The 19,641-nt window shown below is 38.9% G+C and overlaps 1 protein-coding gene across 1 annotated transcript in view; it reads left to right on the top strand.

Moving 5' to 3' along the window:
• LOC139715875 (microtubule-actin cross-linking factor 1-like) overlaps positions 1-19,641 on the top strand; it is a 233,456-nt gene that overhangs the window by 197,368 nt on the left and 16,447 nt on the right. Inside the window, exons 22-36 of the mRNA XM_071627428.1 lie at positions 264-392; positions 1,184-1,261; positions 1,802-1,963; positions 2,614-2,718; positions 3,398-3,493; positions 7,156-7,278; positions 7,900-8,046; positions 8,675-8,829; positions 9,311-9,437; positions 9,977-10,385; positions 10,905-11,059; positions 11,556-11,870; positions 12,341-12,516; positions 13,453-13,696; positions 14,539-14,742. Coding sequence (XP_071483529.1) covers positions 264-392; positions 1,184-1,261; positions 1,802-1,963; positions 2,614-2,718; positions 3,398-3,493; positions 7,156-7,278; positions 7,900-8,046; positions 8,675-8,829; positions 9,311-9,437; positions 9,977-10,385; positions 10,905-11,059; positions 11,556-11,870; positions 12,341-12,516; positions 13,453-13,696; positions 14,539-14,742 — 2,625 coding nt within the window. The remainder of the gene's footprint in view (positions 1-263; positions 393-1,183; positions 1,262-1,801; positions 1,964-2,613; positions 2,719-3,397; positions 3,494-7,155; positions 7,279-7,899; positions 8,047-8,674; positions 8,830-9,310; positions 9,438-9,976; positions 10,386-10,904; positions 11,060-11,555; positions 11,871-12,340; positions 12,517-13,452; positions 13,697-14,538; positions 14,743-19,641) is intronic.

Genomic DNA, 19,641 nt, shown 5'->3' with positions numbered 1-19,641 from the left:
TCAAATTCCATTACTTTGACCGGACCTTTGCTGAACAAAGATGTACATTGTAGATAATATGATGATTTCTGCAATGAAAACTGAGGTCACCATTCCACTAGTTTGACCAGACTTTTTGTGAACAAAGATAAGATAACATGATTATTTCTGCAATGCAAAAGAAGACCCCCGCTTTATAAGTGTGTGGTCTCATGTAGCCACGTAAGTGAAGCTCCCCTCTAAGCACGAAATATAGACATCCCTTACGTATTTGTCACCCTCAGGTGTCCATTCGCACGGCCAACTGTGGCCAGGACCTCAACTCGGTGCAGACCGCCCTCGCTCAGAGCAAGGCCGACCTCCAGGTCATCAAGGAGTTTGGTGTCAACATTGAGCGATGCCGTGCGGTGCAGGTGGGGCAGCGACCAGTTGAAGAGTAGTCATTTTAGCTACATGGAGTCCCTAGGGAAATCACCAAATTGGCAACTTAGAATTCCGCTTCATTCCTTGCATTGGCAAAAGATTAGATGGAACTTGTTTAGTGCAACAAATCTTCAAAAAATTTGTAAAAACAAAGCTAGGAAAAGGTTGCCAATTTGGATGAGAATCAGCACTTTAATCTTCTTAAATATCTTGACAATTTGAGTCTCATTTATAAATGCAACAGTGACGTGGCTTTTGAAAGTACTGCAACCAAAAAGAAACAGCTTTATACAAGTGTATGAACAACAATAGGCTCAAGTGAAAGATAAACTTTTATGCTGTACTATATGACATACTGGCAGTAAATAGTAAAATTTACAATAGAAAGAAACAGCACTAAACCAAAGATATCTGGTCTATTAGACTTGATGTGCCAAGCAATGCAGACTATAAGACTGATGATGTAAGAAAAGAAGAGGAAATGAAATGATTCTATTGGATTCGTATAACTGAAAGTGTTAGATTATTTTTGCTATAGATTTGTGTTTTCCTTTCCTTTTGCCGATGAAAAGCTGCTGAACCACTGGCACTGACATTATCATCCCAATTTAGGTGAGGTGGTTTATAATACCATTTAAGACACAGAGGGGACCATGCCAGTAGCATCTCTGTGTGTGTCCTTTATAAAGATTTTGTGAAATCACAGCAGAACTTGCTATACATCCTGAGCTGCATCTTGACGCAAATGTCATCCATCTCATCTTTGATTTGTCTCGAGCAGAAAAATCTGAGCGGAGAAGACCTGCAGAAGTACACCGAGCAGATGAACAAATTGGATGAGAGCTACCGTCAACTTCTCGTGAGTTTCAGCCACCATCTTTGCAGCTTGAGACCAACTTGGGACGTTTTTATCTTTTCATAGAAAAAAATAATGCATTATTGATAGTTTTCTTGTCTGATATGTAATGTCTTGTTAATAGTTTTCTTGTCTGATACAAGTAATGTTTATCACTTTCCGAGTGTAACAGAAAAAAAAGAAAAGAAGATGAATATTTGACAAGTGATATACCGTATTACTGCACATTACTGAAGAGAAATTTAAAGTGAGCAAGAAAAGTGATGGAGAATGTTGCACCATATTATGTATCCATGCCATGGAATTAATAGATTTAGCTCAATGTGTATATGTAGATGTGATTGACTTGCTACAATTCTTGTACCTGCAATAGACCAGTGTCTGTAACGTCTAAACATAATAGCAATATTCTGTTGGACCAGTAACAAATGGCCACAGAGGTATCTGGCATGTGTGCATAGAGGTAATTGACTGTGAATACATTTGAGAGACCATTGTCTGTAACTTTTACAAAATCGTACCTACACCAATCCCTTTGCCCAGGACCAAGCGGCCACCCGGGTCTCCGACATGGAGATTCTGCTGGACTTCGTCCAAGCCGCCACCAAGGAGCTGATGTGGCTAGACGAGAAGGAGGAGATTGAAGAATCCCGCGACTGGAGCTCCAAGAACATGGACATCAGAGAACTGGAAAAGTACTACAAGGTAATTCAGGTTCCCGTTTCCTACGCTAAAATGGTGACTTGAATATGATTGGCATTGATAAGAAACTAAATATTACTGTCCCTCAGTTTAAAGAGAGAGCACAAAGCAAACGAGGAGATCTATGGAGATATTCCACCCATTTCTTGTATTGTAGCTTTTTGTAAAGCACAATATGCTGGCTGCTGTTTTTGTGCCAAAGAACTAATCAAAACTGATGTAATTTCCCTGAGACAACTCTGCTTATGCTGACGTAGAAGATCTCTGAACCATATTAATTGTCTTGGCTAGTTTTTTTAATCCTTGAACTCAAACCCAGGGGAAAGCTGCTGTACATGTATAGTGAATTACAACAGTGAAGTGCAATGCTCCATACAAGAGGAGGCGTTTAGTTAAACAGTATCATTTTCATAGTCAAATTAATAAAACTTCAATCTCATATCATCATGTGTTCAAGAATGCTGACCCAGTTGGTGAAGATGTGAATTGTGATAAAATGTTCTCCGATGCTCTTTATGTTGCCTATAAAAAACTTTGACAAACTGTGATCTGTGTAGTAAAGACATTAATATCTTTTCTATATATCTCAAAGATACATTTTTCATACATGATGTATATCCAATGTCAATGAATTCTGACCCTACCCCCTGCAGAGTCTGACCAAAGAGGTGGAGTCTCGCAAGCGTCAGTTCACCAGTGTCCAGCAGCGTGGTGAGAAACTAGTGATGGACAGGCACCCGGCCACGGAGACTGTCAGTGTAAGTGATGACCCCTTGACCCTTGACCTTTGAACTGAGTATTTGTAAAGGGACTCTGCATACTAGTACAATGTATGTGTATGTACTCAAATTATTTGGTGCCAAAGCAGATGAGGTACATTGTATTAGAATAGGACTGTGCAAAATATCATAATCTATTTCAATTTTTACATACTTGTGCTACATCTGTGTATGAATTCCATTATTTTTCCTCCCCACTTTAAAAGATTTTAATTATTCTCCAGAAGCAGGGCAGAGTTTTCTGCAATACCTTCTCATCTGGCCTGTTCTGTTGTGACTTTTCGTGAGCATGCTTGAGAGATCGCCGCAGACAACTTGTTTGGCACCAAATCATCTATTCCCTGATTATCTCTGGTTTATTGTGCAAGAAGTAAATTCAGACAATAATCAAATGTTTGGTTTGTGCAGTGGTGGATTACTCAAAGAAATGTTGTAAATTGTATTCCAGTTTCCATGTAAGCATTATTTTTTCATACAAACATTTTTCTAAGAGAAGTTATAAGCAGTAATTGAATACTTCACATGAAATCAGTAACTCCCAAGAAATAGGCAACTGAAAAGGTAGTCTTTGATCCAGGCTGATGGCTGATTTGGTGGAAAGGGTAAGGTTCAAGATTTTTTTTTTCCTTTCTATTTTTCATGGCTGTTTTTTCTGCAGGCCTATCTCTCCACCATGCAGAGCCAGTGGAACTGGCTCCAACAGCTTCTCGTCTCCTTGGAAACCCATCTGAAATATGCCGCCGAATATCACCAGGTGAGCCTTGCCCCCCTCCTACCAATTCCCCTCCCCATTCCCACCCCACCCCCCTTTTTTTACCACCCCCAACCCTCTGCTTCAATCACAATGTTCTTCCCTTCATCCTCCACTGGCATTCATTTTCATAAACAGTTTTATTATTATTTTGTTTATTTTTCGATGTCCATTATTTTTATTTTGTATTTTTTGCAGTCATTGTCTTTCGTAGCTTTTAGGTGTGTTTTTGATAGTGTAGATGTTATTAATATTGTTCATGGTGTTATCAGACTTGTTTTTTTTTTTTTTTACTATCTCAGGTTTGTTTGATGTTTATTCTTTGCTTCTGTGTACATATCTTTATTTCTTTTTTTCAATGCCTGTGAAGTTGTGATTGAAGTACAACTGTGGTGAATTTTCTTTGAAGTTTAGCAGTAATATTCTCACTTTGTTTAATTCAATACGTTGATCTACCATTTTTTTTTTCCTTGCATGTTCATGTCTTTCTATGTGTTTATACTCCTATTGTGTAGATGTGTGTGGTGTTTTACTCTTTAGTTTAATAGCTAGTCCAGATCAGATTAATTTGTTCGCTTTTTAATGCCTCCACCACGAAGTGGTGCCGGAAGCGTTATTATTTCATGATATGTATGAAGTGATTTTTTTTTCTTGTCACTTTTCCACATTCTTAACATATTCATTAAGATTCCATGGTGCAATCGTATTGGCTGTGTCATCAATTATGAAATTTAAAAAAATTGTATACAAAGAATTGTACACTTCACATTCACAGAGTTACTTTTTTTTCTTGACAGATTTACACATTCGCTAGTGCTTTTATATCATCCATTTTGCTGACACATTTATTTACACAAGATATTTACATTGTGTATATACATGTACACTGTATGTCAGCATAAGCAGTTGAATGTTTACAATACACATACTGTAGGTACCTACATTTGTACATACATGTTGTATGTACATACTATTATACAGACATACATTGTACAAGTGTATGTTGCAGTGGATGTTGATTTAATGTGTCCACTTTACAATGAAATAAACATTCATGGAGGTACATGGTACATGGTATCATTTATTTTACCTGATGCTTTACATCCTGTTTACTGATTGGTGATACACGTAAACAGAAACAATCAAACACTTCGACATTTTTCATTTGTATGAGCTCAGTGAGTGATAGTAGGATTGATTGCTAATTGATGCATGCCACCTTTTGTGTATGTTCTCTAGTCTTTGTCTTACAGTGTGTTTATGTATGTGTTTCGTGTACAGTGTTGTCATATTTACCCTCTTTTACATTGTACATGTCCTGTGATGTGTCTAGATGTGGTCTGTTTGTGTGTCTTGCATGTTTTAGACTCGGTCTTGTATGGAGTGTTTTTACTTTGTTTTTTTCTGCACTTGACATCTTTGAGTTTGCATGTGATGGGCTTCTATTAAAGTTCTACGTAAGTGTGTGATGCACAAGTCGCATGTTCGTTTAATATCAACTTCGCATGATGGGACTTGGTAGGAGGAAGGTACACCTCACAAGAATTCAAATGTGTGGGACTACAGGAAGTTGGTCACAAGTAGCTCTAGCGCTGCTCGTGCGCAGTGGAAGAGCATGAGAAAGAATCCATTTCCGAAGGAACAGAGCCATACGACACATCACCAGAGGTTATTATGATCTCCTTGAATTCAGAGATGTGTGCAGTACGCATTTATATTAAGTTTTAAATCATCAGGCGTTTTATAGGGTGTCGAGACAGCTGTGCTTCGACCGCTTTGGTCGTTGCGGCTCGTTTTTTGAAGTGAAATACCTTTTCCTGCTGTCCAGCCGCTTCCAAAGTCTTGTAAATGCCTGCATGCGTTCCCATGGCGATCGACATCCCCCCTGCATGGTGTATTTGTGTGTAGTGCATAAATTTTGGTAAGTTTCAGTCACACAGTGTCTTGTATTTTTGTTTAATTTTACTCTATATTAGTGTCATTTTATCAGTCATTTCAGGTGTAATCATTCATGGCTAACTTTCCATACTTTACTCCACACATGCAAACGTGATATATATATACATGTAATTTTTGTATCTTAGCTGATTTTATTGATGTTTTTGTATCATCTAGCAGTGACCATTTGTAATTGGAGCCATCATTTCATACATTTTAAGTAGCCATGATTTTTTTTTTTTTAATTTATACAAGGCAATTAGAAACAGCTTTAGGCACAGTAAAAGGGATATTTTGGAGACTGATACACCACATATGATAATACATTTGTATATCGCGCCCTTTACCGACAACTCATCAACCCCCTCCCTCCCCATCTGATAACCCCATCATATCAGTAATGCAATTATATTTTAGCAGTACCAGACATGTAGAATTGCAACTCAATTGTGGTCAGTTGAAAAGAACAAAATTATAATGTTTCCTGTTATCCATGGCTATGTGCAAGATATGTGAATATAATTGAATAAGATTGAAAAGATGCGCAAAAAAATTGACAAATTTCATGAGGACCACACGTCTAGAACATACATAAATCTGCCAGCTCAACTTTTATATAATTACAATTGATACTCTTTCTGTAAATGTTAGAAAATCATCAATGTGTTTCGGTTTTATCCTCTTACAAAAATGTGTGAGTTCCTGAGAGATGTTAGGCATGTCTGTTTTAATACCATACTTGTATATGTTTCTGTATGACCCATGAGCACATTCTGACATTTACTTATTTATCTAGTTTGCATGATTTTTCATAACCCACGGCACGGAATGCCCAATTGCCTGTCCCTTGTAATCTGTCCCTTTTTAATCAACATGCCATTTGAATCCATTCTTAAAATGATGTTAAATTTTGTGAAATAACATAACTCAAGTGGAACTAATTTTGCATGGTTACAACTGTTAACACCCCCTAAAATTAAAATACTTGTTAAAGAAAACACAAGGAACTTTCTAACTCCAAACTGAATTGTTTATATTTATTGGTTGTAATCATGTTATGCCATTCCTTATTTAAATATAATTTTCTGTTCACTGAGTGAAGAAATCATATTTTATATAATTTCAGCAAACACAACATTAGCCTCTCCACAAATATACCTTCACGACAATATGAGGATGTTATCTTTGTATAGTATATTCTTTTCCTTGACTGAAACTAAATAAATCAAAATTCAAATCACATACATGTAAATTCGAATTTTACCCTTTAAAGTGAATAAAAAGTTTTGACCTTTTTGCAATTGTAATAATAAAGCAACAACACAGTACATGTACTATTTGTACAAGTGTAGCTAGTATATGAGAGGTAAGTTGATAAAAGATACTTTTCGCTGTTGCTCAAATTTTGCCCTCATGTTCCAAAGTGCACTTCAAATTCTCAAATCCTCTTTAGGGGATTAATTCTCCCCGCTAAATCAAAAGCCAATCGTAAGTAATTTGATCCCAAGTTAACCTGCAGAAAATTGTAAATCACAATACAATGTCAAGGAAAGTTTGAAAATAGTACCTAATCATTCATTCTTATAGAACTTTACAGGCATTGTCATAATGAACTGTGAGAATTTTGATGTTATGGAAGGAGTTAAGAAAGGAGATAGTTTATCAAACTTAGGTGACCATATTTATTGGAGTGGAAAATGTAATAGCGTGGTTGATTTTGTCCACAGTTTTTCCGTGACACTCGCGACTGTGATCACTGGATGGCCAGACAGGCTGAGACGCTCCACGCCAGATACGATCGGACGGACCTCAAAACGGAGGAAGTGGACGCATTGCTCCAAGAATTAGTGGTGAGAGAGTCTGCAGTTCTTCTTACAGTCTAAAAAAGAGAGAAAAAAATTAAACTTTGTACCATTGTAATTGCACTTGTATATTTTATTACAGTCTTTGTTTTTTGTTTTTGTTTTTCCTGGAGTTCATAGGGACATACACTGTATACACAATTTGTTGTGCAGTATATAAGCACTGCTAATGTGGTGCTTTTTTTCACCCATTGACACAGACGTCTGCAAAACAAGTTGTCAATGAATGAATATTACATGCACCTAGTCCCCATTGTGTCACCATGGCCTTCTTGTTGGAGTGAGGCACATCACTACACCTGAGTGGACTTGCAAACTTTACAATTACATTCTTGTACAGTTGTACAGGGCAAGTTTGGATGGATTACTGATCTGTGCTGATGAAAGAGTTTGGAAAGCAAATCCAAGGTCCTGGGCACATAACACATAAAGGGTTATCCCCACTGCCTACAGGGATCTGATGGTCCTGTGCACTGTCAATGTGCATGAAAGAATCCTGTAGGGACTGTATTAAGCTCCTCCTCTTCTTCCATTTGAATAATTCATTAATAATTAATCAGTTGATTTAAATTGATTCTATGTGCACCTCCTCCCTCTTTCACCTCCCAGGAGCTCGAGACGCGACTCTCGGAGTACCGGGTCGTCGTCAGAGATCTGGTGGGGCGGAGCCACCGCATCGCGCCCCTCAAGAAGAGGCGGCAAAAGATACATTCCAATATTCCCGTCACTGCAGTGTGTGATTACGCAGGATTAGATGTAAGTGGTCCTCAGACGTTAACCATCTGGATAAAAAAAAAATGTTTTTGCAGTCTTAATGAATCTGTATTTATTTACCTCTTCCAATATGCATGATTGTACATGTACTTTTATCTATGTATCACATTTTGTATAGATGGTTTTAGTTTGAAAATTCAGAAATGAAATGAGATGTACTTGTGAAAGAAAGACTAAAGACTCTTTTTTTTTTAATACTGGCATGTTTTTTGTGAGAAAACAGAAATGGAGGTAAATCAAATTATTATTATTATCTTTTTCTTTATATACACAGTATGGTTACACTTTGTTTGTAATACATGCAGCAAACCATAGCTAATTTGGTTGTCCCTGCATAGGAGAGGCCCAAATTTGGCTTATTAGATTGCTCGCTGCTGCTCAGAAAGCAGGGAGTAGAATCCAGAAGGTGATGGAAGCAAAAGTGGCGGAAAACCCATGTGAAGAACTACACCCTGCCAGAGAGAGTGAATGCCCCCCCCCCCCCCCCCCACCCCCATGAGAGAAAGAAATCACAACAATAACAATAAAACAGAACCAGTTTAACCGTACTGCTCTCCGGCAGTTTAAGTAATTGATGTGAAATTCTCTCCCGCCCGTCTCCTCCCGCCAGATTCAAATCAAGAAGGGTGAGCGGTGCACGCTGACTGACAACTCCCACCGGATGAAGTGGAAGGTGGTCAACAGCTTGGGCCTGGAGGGCGTGGCCCCCCATGTCTGCTTCCTCATCCCCCCACCGAACAGCGAGGCCATCGACCTCGCAAACAAGTAAATACAAAACAGTGTAATGGGCTGTGGAGGCTGCTTGTACAATCTCATGTAGATGCACCATATCCATTTAAGTTTGTGTTTCCCCTTTTGCACCCTGAACATTAGATCCCGTTAGAAGCTGGTATGTACAAAATGTATATTGTAGAGGTACACTGTACATGTAGGTAATGCAGACCTTTCCTCAGAATAATGAATTTAAGAACTTCTGTAGGATTGAGGGGGAAACAATTGAATAATGGATTACCAGTGAATGTCCCCACCTCCCCCCCCCCCCCCAAAAAAAAAAAAAAAAAAATATGTGCATTGTTCTTGCTACAAAAGAGGAGCATATTAAATGAAAGAAAGGTATTATTTAGAGGAGTGAAGGTTCAGGTGTAAGTTACTGCAATTTGTCTCTGTCTAGGGAGCATATTCTTCAGAAAAAAAAGTCAACAAATGTGTGTTAACAACAATTACACATACTGTACTTCATTCGTAGACTCGAAGAGCAGCTGAACAGATTACTGGCACTGTGTCGGTCTAAACAAACAAGGCTAAGGACGTGGAAGAGCCAGAAACAGATTTCACAAGGCATTGAGACTGTGAGACAATGGACGTTAGAACAGGTGAGTTGACCACTGGCCATTGTTATTATTCAAGAAAAAAAATACAGTTTCTTTAGCGCTGAACACGCTTAGGAAGTTTGTGTGATGTTTGCAGCACTAAAACCCCATATTACAGGCATACATACATACATATACTTTCTAGTGTGCATGCATGTGAAGAAGTTGATTCACTGTGCTACTGTAGATACAGTTTAGCCTTCTGCAATGATAATAAAGTGAAACGGACTGCGGAGCTTCCAGGAGAATTCTAGAGTGTTACATGTAGCACAGGAAGTCTCGAGGAAATTCTTCTTGCATCGTATGGCAATCTTGTGTACATCAGTACATGTATGTGCAGAATATCATAATGGCACCTCTCGAAGAATAAGCTAAACTTGTATGTGTGAAGATTATAGTATGTTGAGGTCTGTGATAGCAAACTTTTCTATTATTCCAATTCCAAAAAGTTGAACTTCTAAAGTTGTAATTGCTATCAATCTGTAACACTGACCCTTTCTTTTTGATTGCTACATGTATTTGCTCCTCCTTCCCCTCCAAAGTTTGAAGACATGGAGCCGGCAACGCGACAGGCCACCATCCAGCAGCTCAACCAAAGCAGACAGCAGCTGGAGGCGGCCCAGAGAGAGGCCGCCCAGGCCCAACCCCGTCCTGGGCCCCAGTCCCAGACCCAGCCAGACGGGCCTGCAGGGGCCAGTCCCGGTTCCACGCCAGCTCAGACCCCACCCCGGGCCTCATCCCAAGCCACAGTGACTGTGCCAGCCCAGGCCCGAGTCCAGCTCCGGGTCCAGATCCAGCCCGGGGTCGGAGGCCAGCCTGGGGTCAGAGGTCAACCCGGTGATGTCGTGGTGAGACAGGAGGTCAGTGAGGAATTCCTCAGTCAGGATCTGATCCGGGAAGTGGAGAGCTGCAACCAGCTGATAGAGGAGCTCTCAGCTCAATCCCAACAAGGTAAGATTTAATGGGTTTTCTTTGTTTGATTATTTGAAGAGTTTAATTGCAAACGGAGTTAACTCTATTCTTGTTAATTTGAGATATTGTGAGTAAAGCTGCTGAAAAACAGGGAAAATAGTAGGAAAAGATGGGATATTTGTCATCATAAGTTCAAGAGTATCCCTTGTTATGTGAAAAGTGATGTATCACCTGAAAAATTATGAAGCTGGATTTAAAAAATGAGTTTTTTAGTATTATTGCAGCTGTATAAAAAAGATTGAAAACAAAGCATTCATGTTTTATAAAGATGAAGATTAACCTTCAGTGGACTTTTCTGTGATCTTACATGAGCAGAGTTTAGATTTGTCAATTGTTTAAGAATTCCTACTCAATTTTTTTCATGAATTTATGATTTATACTCATCACACAAACATCACACAAATCATCACACAAATTAGATGTTCTTTGGAAGAATGGAAAAAGACAGAAAGATGAAATAGAAAAAAACTGAATATTGTCTGTGTCTTGCGATGTCAGGCAAGGTTGATGACCCCGAGAGCCGGCAGCTCTTGGCAGACCTGGACAGGATGATCCTGAAGCTGGAGAGGGAGGATTCCAGGATGACGGCGAGAGACAGGGACCCGCTGCCAAGGACGGAGACACAAGCAGACATTACATTCCAAGAATTCAAGGTGATTACCAACGCAATGACCATCCATGAAATTTTCTTCCTTTTCTGCATGTTAAATGAGACTTGTCCCTTCCCCGGCTCAGACATAAAACAGTTAAAGGGCCACATGCCACATTTTTTGTTGTTGTTGCGGCCCTTATTATGACTTGGTTGTAACCGGAATTTCGTTATAACCATGTTCGATATAACTGGAGTAGACTGTACATTGCGTATGGGGGGGGGGGGGATAAAGTCTAATGATCCAGGTCATGTGTCCTATGTTGTGCCATTGATTTATTCTCCATATTTTTTGGGAGGTATTTATTGTGGGGGGGGGGGGAGGGATGGAGCTGTGAAACCTTGCATGTTGTAGTTATTTTTCTTTATATGGATTTTGCAATATCCAAATGTTCAACACTACTGTACATGTATCAAGTTATGGATCATTCCAGTGGGATGTGGGATGTGGGAATGTTCAAATGATTTTGTCTCTTGAATATTTGTTTTCCATAACACAGAAATCCCATGCATTATTGACCAATGATCAGCCCCACTACAACAGCCTGATTGTTGGCTGCGACCGGGCGTTGGCCGGCAGGGGGGAGGAGGACCTGCCCGAGGTGCGGGCGCGTCGGGCGCGGCTGGAAGAGGCGTGGGACAAGGCGGTGGCGCACTCGTACAACTCCACCCAGCGCATGTCCCTCCTGACCGACCTCCTCCCCGCCATGGCCCACGCCGAGGAGTTCATCAGCAGCTGTGAAAACATCCTTCGCAGTCACGAGCCGATGTCGTGCGACCTGGACAGACACCAGGCGGTCAGCGACCAGCTCCAGGTAAAGACAGTGAGATGACATCCCAAATGTAAATATCTGTTAGACTTTGATCAATTTTTGGATGGCAGATGGTACGATTGTATTTTAGAGATAGTTTCTGTCAGACTATAGCACAAATATTCCATGTATAGATGGCATTTTACGTTTTTCGTTTTAATATTTTGTTTTGATGATATACTCTACGTCGAGTTTAAATTTGACGAGGGTTACTTGTACTGTACATACGCTGCCTCATCATTATGTCAAGACTGCTGCCAATTTCAAGAAGATGCAAATTGGTATCCTTCAAATCTCTGTATACCCTTGACATCATTGGAAATCAGGGCATCTCCGAAGAGTAAAAATATCTCTTAGATTACACTATTGAAAGTGAACTGGGTGTGTGATCTACCAAACTGTAGGATGCTCAGTGAATAAGCTTTAGGTAGACTCTCACTCTCTCTCTGTCTATTACTTGCATTTATCTTTAGGAGCTGCAAAGGACACTACCACCATTCCAGCCAGATATGGACAAACTCGTTGCCACGGAGAGGCACGTGAGAGACACAATGCAGGGGGGTAGGACACGGGATGTGGAGCGTCTCGGCCAGAAGGTGCAGGGACTGGTGAACCGATGGGCGGAGGTGTGCTCCCAGTCGCACCAGAGGTGAGCGAGAGTGAAGGATAATGATGGTAGAGGTGGTTGTAGGGATGAAGTGGACAGCAGTAATGAATGATGTATCAGTAATGGAAGTTATGATGGTGGTTGGGATGGTGATGGTGGTGGTGGTAGTGATGGTGATGATGATGATGGAGGATTGATGATGAAAATGGTGCTGGTGATGGTGTTAGTAGTGATGGAGATTGTGATGAAGATGAATGATGTATTGGTGATGGGAGTGATGAGAATGGTGGTGGTGGTGGTGGTGGTTGGAATGGTGATGATCAGGATTATGATGATAGAATGATGATGATGGTGATGACGATGATGGTGGTTGTGGTGGTAATGGTGATGGCAGCAGAGATGGTGGGAATGCCGTGGTTATGAATACCAGATGTTCATGGTGATGTAGATGTTAACGATGTTGATGGTGGTTTGGTGATGTGGGTTGTAATGATGAAGAGGGCAGCAGTAATTAGTAATGTACTAATGATGGGAATAATAATGTTCTTGGTGGTGGTGATGATGATGATGTTGCTGGTGTTGGTGGTGGTTATTGCGCTGGTAGCAGAGATGGTGGGGATGGTTGTGGTTATTGTGGTACAATTGTAGGAGGATCATGGTGATGAAGATAGTGATGATGATGACGATGGTGGTGATAGCAACAGTGATCACAGAGTTGGTGTTGGTGATGACCCTGATGGTTCTGATGATGGTGATGATGCTGTGGTGACAATGGTGGTGGATACGATTGAGTTCTTAATGGTCCTGTTGATGATGATGCGTTGGCAGTGAAGAGAATCTTTGTGATGATATTGAGGATGACGATGATGATGATTATGATGAGGACGAGAATGATAGTAATCCAACAAATGATAAGAATTTACTGATTAACACAAATTGTACAATGTATCCTCTCTCTCTCCCTTTCCGGCTACCCAGGCTCGAGAAATTGGACCAATCAGGCGACACGCTGCATCAGCTTACTGACCTCTTGACCAGTGAGAGTAACTGGATCACGGCCGCAGAGGTCACCCTCATGGAGTTTGAACACGTGGCCAGGGACAAGCTGACCCTTCAGCAGCAGTTCATCGCCGCGCGCGAGTTCAACCAGGAGGTCGCCATGCACGAACCGCGAATCATGGCTGTCAATGAGGCGGGAGAGAAATTCATCACACAAGCCGAGGTTAGTACTGCCCTTTAAGGCTTCCCTTCTTAACCCGTTGAGGACGGACTGATTTTGCTACAACACGCATTTCCCATAGACACCTGCCCGAGTATACTCGGGGACTCGTCCTCAACGGGTTAAACTACCAGTAAGTTGTACATATGTACATGTATAAGCATTATGATCAGTATTAATAAATCAGTTTTGAATTGTTTGGTTTGGCATTGTGTGCTCTTTTTTTCCCCATTCAAAAATAGAAGATACAAGTGAGGATAAACTCTGGATGTGCATCATTGCTCGTATGCAAAAATTTAATCTACACATGTCAGGCTGTACATGCAACATTGTGTATACCCTGTGAAATGTGAAGCTTTCTGTACCACAGTCAAAACATGTGAGATTTTAATTATTGCAAAGTGCACAGCATTTGTTGATATACTACAAAGTACATAGTAATTTCTTGTGTACTTAAGAATGCTGTCAAAATTGTATGTAAAGATCATTTATGTCAATATTTCAACAACTGTACCTGACCACCTACAGCTGTACACTTGTATTTGCACACAGTACACTGTACCATAATTGAACTGAGCCATTTGAATTTCCTCTGTACAGCTCATCTGAATTATATCTCCGTAGTGTGTGAATGAGCTCAGAGAATGATATCATTTTAAGTGCTGGCTTCTTTACTAGATTGAATAGGATTCAGAGTCTGATTGGTGATGTAAATTGAGCTGTAAATGTAGAAAAAGTAATCTTGATCTAAAGCTTGTGGTATTCAATAACTCATGAAAATGAATGAGTTTTCAAAGGACTAGAATAATCCTCCCAGCAAATTTATGTGAACTCTTTTTGTGCAGTCGTACGACTCGGCACTCCAGCTCTTCCGGGTTAAGATGGACGGCCTCCACGGTCCCACGTCGGCTGGAAAACGGGCCAAGCTGGAGCGGGGCTCTGAGGTGGCCCGGCAGGAGCTGGACGCCCTCAACCGGCGATACCGAGATCTGGTCGCCACGGTGACGGAACGGGTGGACAACATCAGTGCCGTGGGCAAGGAGGAGAATGTGAGTATAAGATCAGTTTTACTTATTACTGGTAGCTTTTACAAAATTTTCTCTTGGCTTTCTTCATAATCTTTTTGCTTTCAGTGTAAGCAGTGTCTTTTACAATGTGAACATTGTACTGTAACATGCTAGTATACACTGTATACAACATGTGTATATATATATATATACAATTGTATATATATATTCATGGTTATTCATGGTTAAAAAAAAAAAATTATCGTTTATAGGATGTTCTACAATTTGCTCGCAACAAGTGTAAATCCATCTGTAATGGAAATGTCTGACTTCCAAAGTTGCTTCAGAAGTGAAGCTTCCCACAAGTCATAGAACGGCCAGATATTCCAGGAATTAAAAGTGAAATTTTGAAGACTGTGTAAACCTTTCTAAATGTGAGAGTGTGAATGCGTTCCTCTGAACTTACCATACATTGTATGTCATGCTCAAATGAAATGTACAGACATACATGTACAGAATTGTACATATGCTCTCTGTCAGTGAGCCAATAGTCAAACTTGTGAAAAAAACAACCAGAGGTTTAAAAAAGAAAATCAGCTATATTGGCACATATACATGTACATTGTATGCATGCCAAGGCAAACCATCTCAAAACTCTGCTGTACAAAATATCTGCTCCATTTACACTAAAGTTACAATGACGATTAGACAAACTGTAGTCTTTTACTTTGTATGATACTATAAAAATGCTATCATTGCTATCATAAGGTGGAATGTTGATTACACCCTGACTCCTTCAAACTTAGATTTGATTGATTTATTCCGTAATTCTTTACAAACAGTTTTTTTCTTTGAAGTAATAGCACAACAACATCACTCAAACATGTATTTTTTTTTATTTATTTATTTTTTTTTACATAGGGTAATCAGAAGTGTGTGTGTTTGCAAGGCACATATACAAATGTACATCTTGTACTTGGCCCCATTACTCAGTCAGAAAGAACCATTTTGTGTGCGTGCCTCTCCGTGCATTCATTAGGAGGAAAATCTGACTTTAGTCAACCATCGATCATTTCCTTTTTCCAAAGAACTAGTATATCTGTCATGCATTATAGTAGCACTAACCATTTTATTGTTATTCAGTGCATATTTTTGAAAAGTTTTTACTGCAGGATTTTTTCCTGTTTTGTTTCAATACATACTATGTACATGTATTGTGTGTGTGTGTTTTCATATCTAATGTAGATGAGTTACCTGTCTAAACTAACCAAATGTGCTGAATGTGTGACTCATTTTACATAAACTTGTAACTTCGAAGTAGTTGGCCTATCAGTGAGCATGTAGGAATTTCTTTCTCTACTTAATCAGTGCTGAGTTTGATACATAGCAAAATTGGCAACATTGGAGGAATATACACTTCTGCATCAAAAACTTAGTTGCAAGTGTCGTAACATATCTTTCCACAGGTAGCACTCTGATAGTAACTTATTTCAAGCTGTACAGTTTCTTTTTCTTGTGTAAGAACTATCAGATATTTTGACATTGTAAAATCAGAGAAACTACACGTGTATGTTGTGTTCTTTGCCTAATGTTTTCTAATTTAAACTCATGCTGTCTTTTTATATCATCACATTTTATTAAAAAAATGCCACAAAGTTGACATTGCATGACTACACTCATACACACTGTTCAGACTCAAACGCCCTCTGCACAAACATTGTTTGCTGTGACTTCATTTCATTACAACTATCAGGAAAAAAAGAGAGAAAATTGGTATGCCAGCCCACATGATGTACATTTGTATGCTGTGGGTTCTTGTGTCAGCCTACATGTACAACAATCCACAGAAACTGTACATTTGTTGTTCACAGCCTTCATACAAACACAATGTAAAAATAAAGTGTACATCATGCTCATAATATGGCATCCATTTTGTACAGTACTTGGGTAACCAAGGCGCTGTGTTCATGCAACTTTTAGAAGTTTATTTGACATGACAGTGTATATAAGTACACGTAATGACTTGCCTTCTGATGAGGCATATTATTTTGTAGAGTCAATAGTACACAAACATGTGTACCAAATGTATCTGTATTTTTTTGACCTACATGTACACCCTGTACATAGAAATCATCCCTCTGTTTCATGTGTTGTCCTGTGTGATTCTAGCCTAGAAAAGTGCTCTCAAATAGCCCCCCAAAAACATGAATAACACTAACCAAAATATATATATATTCATCTCACCAAGGGATCATAAGTATATAATTGTTATCTTGCTAGAAATGAATCATCTCTTTTCATGATTAAGCATAATGGAAGATATCGCTGTGTTGAAAACATCATACAATGACAATAACAGTCATAATAACCGTTAAAGAAGCGAATATCCGAAATGTCATCGCGTTAGAAAAGTTGCGTCGGCTTGCCAAAGCGCCTCCTTTTTGAAAGGTGAGTTTAAGAACCCTCTTGCTCTGAAATTTTCCAGCACTGTCTGTCCTCATTGCCATCACACGTCATCCATGTTGCATGCCGCCCGTTTCCAGCATCCTTTGCACCGATGCATGTGGCTCACTTTTGCATTTCACCTTGGCTCGTTCTTGTCCCATCTGTAGTTGTATGCATGCATGTGAATAAATGATACAGCATTATGGCTGGCACGAGGTGCCATACACTGGTTGTTACTATCACGTCGTCCCCTTCAAGATTGCTGTCAAAATGAGCATCGTCTTTACTGGCTGCCTACTCCAAGTTTGACTTCCTCTGCTTAACTCTGCATGCCTTTATTTGAAAAAAGTACAATTATGATGCTTGCAATATTTTTTTGTTGATTTTTGTTAGAGAGATTTATTTATTGATTTTTTTTTCTTCATCATTTGTGGTCACATCACAGAACGGTGCCACAGCAAACTAAGATGAGAAATTGTATTGTGCATGGCACCAGCCCGTTGCTACAGCGTGATTTCTAAGATATTACCAGATGTTGTCATGCTCTGGTGGAAAAAACAAAAGATGCTTCTCTCTCTGATGTCAGAATAAATATTTTCCAATAGCGTGGGTTGGTAAAGGTTGGCAGAATAGATTTTTATCAGTAAAAGTGACATGGACAAACAAATTGTACAATGTTTGTCATGTAAAAAAGAAAAGAAATGAAAAAATGATGAAGTTACTGAGACAAGGATATGATGCAAGTAAGAATGGCCCACTTTATTTCTTAGCTTTGAAAGAAGCATGAATTGAATAACAACAGATGTAGAGGAAAAAGCAATACATTGTGTGATATAGATTGTTTTTGTATTTGTTTTTGTGTGTTTCAGGTTGTAACATGTACAACTGTAGGTTGTTGTCCAGAATACACTGTCGTGTGTTTGAATATTATCCCAACCTTTCCTGGTCTGATGAGTCAAAGAAATGAAAAAGAAGATAAATAAACCACACGAAAAACACTCGAAAACCAGCAACCAAATAGCACCTGAGATGGTCAAAAAAAAGAAGAAGAAAATTGGGAGAAACATGCCCCAGATTAATATCCTAATATAAGCAATACATTGTCAAGTTGTTCATTTGGAAAATATTGCCTGACTACTAATTACAGAATCATGTTTGTTTATGCTGCATTTCTTTTTTCTAGATATACAAAATACATGTACAACTTGTATGACGTACCAGTTATGTTTTACTCAAATCACATCCATTCATTTGGACATCTGAAGAATGATTGTACATGTGTATTATTTCAGATCACTTCTATACTTTTAGTGCTTTTTTTGTTTTGTTTTGTTGGCCGACAGTCTCATTTTCTTTTATTGTATATGTGTGTGTTGTATACACGACTGTATATCGTCAGTGAGTATTTTTTGTTTGATAGTAATTTAGATGTCACACTTGTGAAAACTTGCCTTTATCAAGACTGTACAAGTTGTACATCCAATTGTACAACAAGCTGTACACTGTACATACACACACACACTACATATGTGTACACATACTGTACTACATGTACCTAGGTACATTGTATTTCATACATACAGTGTACATTGCACATACACTGTACATGCATACAGGCATGTTCGTACCTTGACTGAGTATTGACTTGCTTTAGTGTTTTCTTATCATCTCAAGAAATTAGAAGACAAAAAAGAAAAGAAAAAGAAATTCAGCATATTAATGTGACTAGCTTGTTCATTTCAAATGTTGTTATTCTGAGTACATCATTGCACTAAAACTGATTAAAAACACATCAACAGCTTCACATGATACCACTCAACAGACACACTTCTGCATTGTGTATGACTCATGTAGATTCATGTACAGTTGTACAATATTGTACACTGTACAGTGTCAATCCAAGTGTACAGTGTACACGTATGTGTTCAGTGTTAATTATCCAAAGTTCTGTGTGCACTATGCATTCATTCGTAGTAGGTTTTGACATTTACCACACATTATACACATACTTTACATTGTTTAGTTTTGAGAATGCATAGTCTACCCAGTACACTTCAACATACTATACAACTGTACCATCACTATGTGTCTGATTTACGATGCATAAAACTTGTAGATTTGCGATCGTTTGCAGACATTTTGAGTCAATGTTGGACAGTGAAGTGCAAATTATGAAACCTTAACTTCTGACAAAATTCCAATTTTATAATTTTTCTTTGTAGATTTTCAAATGAGTCTTATCAAATGAGTTATATCATTTCTGATCAATCTAACATTTTGCATGGTGGATGCTTGCACGTGGGAATTTCTTTATTTTCGAGCATGCTATCTAAAAATAAATGTAATCTTGTTAAAACGATCTGAACTGCAGATAGATTTGGAAAGGTAGAGCTTGAAATATTAACTGCACTATATGTTAGTCAAATTTACGATAAAAAAACTTCAATTTCTGTTTTCTTTGATTAATAACTTTTATTTATGAAATGAAAGTAGTGG

Source organism: Diadema antillarum, unplaced genomic scaffold (genome assembly GCF_040938485.1).
Source record: "Diadema antillarum isolate AM-2024a unplaced genomic scaffold, OU_Dant_1.0 scf00000006, whole genome shotgun sequence".
NCBI lineage: Eukaryota > Metazoa > Echinodermata > Echinoidea > Diadematoida > Diadematidae > Diadema > Diadema antillarum.
The sequence above is the reverse complement of the archived record's forward strand: the minus strand, read 5'-3'. Positions and strand labels throughout refer to the sequence as shown.